At 29.8% G+C, this 7421-nt stretch overlaps 2 protein-coding genes across 2 annotated transcripts; both read left to right on the top strand.

The window, feature by feature from the left end:
* The first annotated feature begins 892 nt into the window (after positions 1-892).
* Positions 893-2847, top strand: LOC139098830 (maternal protein exuperantia-1-like). Its single transcript, XM_070651167.1, has 3 exons — positions 893-1043; positions 1205-1466; positions 1524-2847. Exons 2-3 carry the CDS (start codon positions 1221-1223, stop codon positions 2526-2528), a joined length of 1251 nt encoding a protein of 416 aa, XP_070507268.1. The 5' UTR covers positions 893-1043; positions 1205-1220; the 3' UTR covers positions 2529-2847.
* A 136-nt stretch (positions 2848-2983) lies between these two features.
* Positions 2984-7289, top strand: LOC139098835 (protein fem-1 homolog B-like). Its single transcript, XM_070651173.1, has 6 exons — positions 2984-3365; positions 4663-4846; positions 4910-5364; positions 5418-6217; positions 6285-6523; positions 6586-7289. Exons 1-6 carry the CDS (start codon positions 3192-3194, stop codon positions 6741-6743), a joined length of 2010 nt encoding a protein of 669 aa, XP_070507274.1. The 5' UTR covers positions 2984-3191; the 3' UTR covers positions 6744-7289.
* The last annotated feature ends 132 nt before the right edge of the window (positions 7290-7421 follow it).

Below are 7421 nucleotides of genomic sequence, written 5' to 3'. Positions count from 1 at the left end.
TTTTCATTACGCTATTTCACATAACTTTGGCTTTTTAACTTCATAGATATATTTATCGATTATTTCTAATTTTCTCTTATCAAACAATTGATTTTTTGAGCCTAAAACACATTATGCACATTTTTTGCTTCTTCTTTACTTTTATTTTTGGATTATATAAAAAATAAATTACGAATAAGCTCGACACATGTCTTATCGATCGAACGACTCACGAGAAACTGAATATTATTTTCTTCAATGTTTTGTTCCATTCAGAAAACATTCGCTTTTGAGAGAAAATTACACTAGAGGAATTACAAATGGGGCATAATATTATTACCAATATCAGTTCATTCAATTTTAGTAAACTGTTCACATTACAAATTTACAGATGAATTTTTTAAAAAAAATATATAGGTCTACAAATTCAAAAAATGATCTGTTCATTAATCAATACCTGAATAAATTTAGATATTGTTTTCTTTTTATCACATATTCAACGAAACTCTATTCTGCAACAGGTGGCTATTTCTCTCTTCTCTCTTTATCTCTTTATCTTTTTTGATGTTTTATTCTCTTTTAAAGTTTACATTAATAGGATTGTGAGTGTTTCACCTATGAATGCATTAGTATGTAGCTTTATCGTCACATGTTTCAACTAAAACCGTTAAAATACTTTTTTTTAAATTCCAATTTTTTTTATATTATAGCAAGTTTTAACGGAAATTAATAATTTAAAAATAACATTTTCGGAGAGAAATGAAAAAAATTTAAATCTTCCTTGTAACTAGCCTTTTATTTTGGTTTTAATCGAATTTTCATAAATTTAGTTAAATTATGCTATATTTAGCTATTCGATTCACATGTTTAGTGAAATTTTAAAGATCAAATTTAAGTTTGATTTTTGTTTATTAAAGTCACAAACCCCTCAGCGAATTCGTCATTATAGCAAAAGTCAAAATTTTGACTCATTCCAAAGTCTACGATTAAGCAATTCAGACGTTTTCAAGAGGAAAATTTTCTCAACTACATTGATTTGAAAAAAAGCTTAAATAACTCAAAAAGTAAGTAATTTTTTTATTAACTTAATTTAAAAAAATGCTAATATAAGCTTTAAAAATAATTAAATATCGTATAAAAAATGTATTTCTATTGTTTAAGACACAAAAGATCATACAATAGAACACGTTTTCATAGATCACTTTACTTTTTTTTTTTATTAAAGGATTAAATCTATCAAAATGGTTGCTGAAATTGAATATGCAAAGTTAGAAGGAACATACAAGTATGTTGGATTCGATGTTGACACAACTGGACGGCGATTGATTGACGAAATTTTGCAAATTGCTGCTTATACTCCGGAAGAACAATTTTCTCAACACATTATGCCGCTAATGAATTTAAATCCAGGAGCGAGACAACGCCATCAAGTTCGTGTTATTAATGTCGGAAATTTCCGCATGCTTAAATGTATGAAGAGCTATAAGGTAACGCATTTCACATTTTCAATTCAAAAACATTTTTTTAATGCTTGATTTTTATAGGTTATTAAAACAAAAACCGAAATAGCAACATTGATGGATTTCTTAAGCTGGCTAGAGAAAATTAATGATGAGAAGGATGGAATCATTTTGTTATATCATGAACAATCTAAGCTTGCACCTTACATGCTTATTGAGTCGATGAAACGATTTAACCTCTTTGAAAGATTTGATAAGATAGTTAAAGCATTTATCAATGGATATGAATTAAGTGGTGACGATCAGAAAGGAAAAGGATTAAAATATCTGACGTTAGCACAAAATTATAAGGTTCATGCTGATTGCTTGAAAATTGATGCTAAAGAATCTGACGAATTTGAGGGAAATGCTACTGTTCGTGCAAAATTGAGCTATGAAATATGTAAACTGATGTCTTATGAAGGCGAATGTAAGGATTTAGATGAAAAGGAAATATATAATGCAATGAACAAGTTTATTTCCAACAAAGCTCGTCCAATCGACCGTGAATTGGATGAATTAGTTGAAATGGAAGAGAGTATTACTCGTCAAACAGATATGCGAGACATTTTCTTGACATATTTTTCAACATCTCGCTTCCATCGTCGTCGAGCATTAGATTTCCGTCGTGCATTAGCTGATCAAAATCACGACTCAAAGACATTGCAAGCTATTTGGGATACAGAAAAACGTGAAGGCATTGAGAACTTAGTAAAAGGCTTGGAATCAATCAAGGAAGAAGATCGCGAAGAACTGATTAATATTTTGGAACATCATTATGATCCTGAACAGAAACCATTCAAACCGGTCGTACGACGTGAGAACAATGGAACTGGAAGAAGTGGTTTAAATATTCGTCGTCGAAACTCGCAACGATTAAATAATAAGGAAAATCGAGGATCTCGTCCAAACTCACGTCGTCGCCGTTCACGAACTAATAGCAGACGTCGAATGTCTGGAGGTTCTAATATGAACCCTAAAACTGGAAATGTCCAGAAAGATCAACAAATAATGAATAATGACTGTGACGATTGCACTCACAGCAATTAAGTATTCTTTTTCCTTTCAATGTTACGTCAAGTCATAGAAATATAACTGGAAATTCAAAATCATTAGGATACTTTATTGGCGTTACATTTCATTTAGTTTAAATAATTGGAATAGATTTTGAATTTTCATCATACGAACTTTTCATTCCTATATCTTATATTTACATTCTTCGTAAAGAATATAATAATTATATGGCGATATTTTTTATGCGATTATTTTGTAAGAACTTGATTCCTGACTATTTCTTCAGGTTGTTTGAAACAAATCAAATGAATTAATTGTGTTGTTTAATTTTTGATTTTTATAAGAAGAATCAATTCAGTGGATATGAATAAGATTGGATAATAATAAAAAAAATATATATATGGATGGAAAAATACCGACCAAATAGAATTTGAACGAATTTGCTTTAAACTTTTTTTTTGAATTTGCTTTGTTTTTATTTTCATGAGATGAAAAAAGTGTTATTGAATTTTAGTCTTTAGCAGTCTTTAGTGAGTTTTCGTAATATTAAGAAGACAAAAAAGCAAATAAAGATATCTAGAGATAAGTTTAAAAGAGGAGAAAGTGTATATTTGCAAAACAGTAGTGTGTAGTTGGGTCAATACGCAATTTAATTAAAACGTGAAATTTAGTGTATTGTGCAAGAAGTAAATTATTGAAATGACATCAATACAAAATCAATTGGATCTTTTATCAGAGATTGATAAAGATGAATATTTCTACGGACTTAAAAAGAAGATTTATGCAGCAGCAAAGTCAGGCTTTTCGTTGAATTTAGCGACACTGTTAAACAGAATTAGTAATCCAGATATAAGAAATATTCTTGTGAATCAGGTAATAGAAAATATTTAAATGGAAAAAAATTCCTAGTCAGTACTTAGACGCGCAAAAAAAATTTTCTTTTCATCATTGGCAGTGAAAATATCACATATGATTTTCATCTCTTCTCTCTCATGCGGATATTCACAACAAAATTTACATACATCTTTTGGTTTTTAAGGCCATCGTCATTATTAAAAGATTATATGCTAATGAACTATTAGGCAGACATAAATAGTATTAGAACCAAAAAAAGAATAAATATCTTCATGATCGCATCATCAAGATTTTTTGGATACGTCCTACACATTCGCCCTTTCGTGTGAAAATTATTCACACATTTTTAAATTGACATTTATTTCCTGGTTCAAAGAATTTATCAGGGCTTTCACATGTTCTAATGGAAATTTACTTGATGAATTTTACATGCTTTTGCCGCTTGAGCCGCATAAAGAATGTTTGGAATTTTTTATTTAAGTAAGCCAAAAAGTTTCTAGAGTCAACATTATCCCTGATTTTTAATTTCTTCTCGTATATCGTGGAAAAATAAACACATTCTCTGTACACAAGTACTCAGGAAACAAAGAAAATTCCGCAGAGAATTTTCATTTCGCAAAACAACCTCTTTAATACAAAGAAGGAAATTAAGAAAAATTCTCATACTATGACCTCTTTGAAAGACTAAAGAAAATTGCGCGTTAATTTGGACCCAATTTTTCTTTTAAACCCTCAAATTAAACAATATAAAAGAAAATTCAAGATAATAAAAATCATATTGAGGTTGTTCATTATCAATAAATTTTAATAATATCATTTAATTTTCTCTTAAATCAGATACTAATGACGCCGATGTATCATATTTTAAAGAAGAAATCCATGCGACGATGAAAAGAATCAAAGACAAAAAGATGAAAAAATAACGTAAATTTCTAAAAATATCCTCAAAATCTCTTACTCATAGGTATTAAGAAGTCGGAAACAAATAAAGTCATAAAGTCTCGTAAAATTCTCGTTTTCGGAAGTGTCCTTGAATCATAGAAATTCAATTTAAATTATCGCCATAATAAAATGTCCAAACAATTTAAATATGCAGCTGCACAGATAGGGTAATGACTATATCATAGTAATAAATCTTATAGTAATCCTCATTCAATGAGTAAGATCCTATTTTTAGTGCGATTAAAGTAAACTATATAGCTACGCTTTTCTTAAAGCTAGACAAGTATACTGACAAATTATATGATAAGAGAATTATCTTAAATTTATAGATCATTTGAATCACTTAATTCTAATCTCTTTCTGATTACTTTAGGAATTTATAGAGGATGATGGCCAAATTTTAACACCATTAGCAGCAGGCTGTAGATATGGTCGCGAAAAGGTAGTCGAAATGTTATTGGCAAATGATAAAATTGATTTAGACAAAAGATGTACTATCAAATTTGATGGACACATGGTGAATGGTGCTTCAGCATTGTGGATTGCTGCAGGATCAGGTATTTATAAAAAATTATACTTTTTTTTTTATTGAGTTTACTTATATATAAAACATTTTGCAGGACATTTAAATATTGTCAAGCAGCTTATAAAGCATGGAGCTAATGTTAATCACTGCACAGATACAAATTCGTCACCTATAAGAGCAGCATGCTTTGACGGAAGGCTTGACATCGTACAATATTTAGTAAATCATAATGCAGACATTAATCTAGCCAATATTTATAACAATACATGCCTTATGATCTCATCTTATAAAGGCCATACAGAAGTTGTTGAATATTTGCTTCAAGAAGGAGCAAATGTTAATGCACAAGCCAATTGTCAAGCCACAAGTTTACATTATGCTAGTGAATGTGGTAACTTGGAAATTTGTAAATTATTGCTTGATCATGGTGGAGATTGTAATATTACCAATGAGTATGGAATGACAGCATTCATACAAGCAGCAGAACGAACAAAGGAAGATATCGTTGAAATGTATTGTAGTCGTGAAAATCTTCTTACTAAAGAACAGGTAATATATTTTTTTCATAATCTAGTTGTATTTCACATAATATTAATTTTTAGATAATTGACTGTTATGAGCTGATTGGTGCATCTTTTGCAAACGATAAGGATAATTATAATCTTTCCAAAGCTTTTTATTACTTGCACACAGCAATGATGTTAAGATATGAAGATCTTAGCAATATTGTAAAAAAAGAATTGAAACCACCAGTTCCAGCATACGAAAATTGGATAGAATGTACGTCTCTTCAAGATCTCGTAGCAATTCAGTATAATCATAATTCACTGCATATGGAGGCATTAACAATTCGAGAACGAATTTTAGGAACACAATGTCCAGAAGTAGCTCATCCTGTCGTTTTTAGAGGAGCAGTTTGTGCTGATAATGGAAGATTTGATCGATGCATCGCTTTATGGCAACATGCTTTGCAACTAAGACAAGATAATAAAATATCAGTTCAGAGAGATTTATTGAGATTCGCACAACTTTTTAGTCAAATGATACACGTTGATACAGAAACAAAAATTACTGGTGTTATGGATGTTCTTAATGCAGCTATAACTGAACTTCACCGAAACCAGGGAAAAATTATGAATCCAGGACCAAAAGATGACATAGAAATAATAGTTGAGGAATATGAAACAAATATATTTACATCTTTATACTTACTGACAATTATAACAAAATTAATGAGAAATCGTCAAGTCAAAATTACATCAGAAAATTTGAAAGAACTTTACAGAATGGTGTTTCAGTTGAATCGTCTTGGATTGAAACTTAGAGATGGACAAAGTTTGCTTCATTTAGCTGTTAATGGTGCATCGCCTGTTGATGATTTTCACACAAGTGACGTTTGCAAGTATGTCCAAGATTTTGGAAATTTTATTATCTGCATACTTAACGCATATATGAATATTTTATTTCAGATTTCCTTGTATAGACACAGTAAAGCTCCTTCTTCATTGCGGTGCATCAATTGATAATTTCGATCGTGAAAGAAATTCTCCACTCCATATTCTTGCTTCAACTTTCCCGGCATTTAGAACTAATGCGAACGAAATGATCGCAAAAGCTGAAGAAATAATCTTGATGTTCATTAATGCTGGAATACACCTTGATGCTGTCAACACTGATGGATCAACCGCTGCAAAATCATCGTCTTTACGTAATTAAAGCACTTTTTTATTTATGCATTAGTAATTTTAATTTTTTTTCTTCTTTTTCTAGAGCAATTAGAATTATTCATTAAGCGACATGAGATCAATTCAATAACACTTAAATGTCTTGCATCTAGAGTGATTGCACAACATAAAATTAACTATCGAAATTGTGTACCAATGAATCTTGAGAAATTTATTCAACTTCATTCAACCGAGAAGATTTGAGAACGAGCCATAAAGTATCTAATAAATTTTCATGAGATATAGTAATCACTTCAACATATTACAGACACTAAAAAATTTGGAATAGACTGACTGTCGCCACTAATAGCCTCAGAGAAAAAAAAGCTTTACGTCTTCCAAAACAATTAGCAGTGATGAAAGCAGCGTGCTTCTTTTTATAATGATTTTTCTTTATTTTCCTTCAGTGAAAAATGTGATAATTCCAATTTTTCTTTATGTTAATTACATTTATTTAATTGGAATAGTGATTTTGAGCCTATTAGCAGAAATTTATAACAAATGAGAAATATGATCTTGTGTATTTATGGAAATGATAATTCATATGGAAATAAATGAATATTGAGAAATATATTCAAAACTTCAATAATATAAATATCAAGTGTGTTCCAAAGGAAATTATGAATTTTATACGCTTAACATGAATTTTCTATTTTTATGAATTTCATTATTACTATATTTTTTTTGTAACAAGAACAGAAGTAAAAATTAATCAGTAATAAAGCCGACAAGGCAAATATGAGAATGATACATTAACTTTTTTAATTTTTACTTTTTTTAATCCAGAGAACTTTATCTTTGAGATTGCTTGTTGCAGTTCTTAACGAGGACCTTATTTCGGGCTACCTAATGATGCGTGAATCACATGTAGGTCATTTGAAG

This window comes from Chironomus tepperi, unplaced genomic scaffold, assembly GCF_022539635.2.
Source record: "Chironomus tepperi strain 1889 unplaced genomic scaffold, CSIRO-AGI_Ctep_v1 contig_454, whole genome shotgun sequence".
Classification (NCBI taxonomy): domain Eukaryota; kingdom Metazoa; phylum Arthropoda; class Insecta; order Diptera; family Chironomidae; genus Chironomus; species Chironomus tepperi.
The sequence above is the reverse complement of the archived record's forward strand: the minus strand, read 5'-3'. Positions and strand labels throughout refer to the sequence as shown.

Excerpts from the sequence above, each read along its gene's own strand:
- LOC139098830 (XM_070651167.1), top strand. The coding sequence starts at position 1,221 with ATGGTTGCTGAAATTGAATATGCAAAGTTAGAAGGAACATACAAGTAT. Across the intron at positions 1,467-1,523 it reads AATGTATGAAGAGCTATAAG|GTTATTAAAACAAAAACCGA; the intron begins GTAACGCATTTC and ends TGATTTTTATAG.
- LOC139098835 (XM_070651173.1), top strand. The coding sequence starts at position 3,192 with ATGACATCAATACAAAATCAATTGGATCTTTTATCAGAGATTGATAAA. Across the intron at positions 3,366-4,662 it reads GAAATATTCTTGTGAATCAG|GAATTTATAGAGGATGATGG; the intron begins GTAATAGAAAAT and ends TGATTACTTTAG. Across the intron at positions 4,847-4,909 it reads GTGGATTGCTGCAGGATCAG|GACATTTAAATATTGTCAAG; the intron begins GTATTTATAAAA and ends AACATTTTGCAG.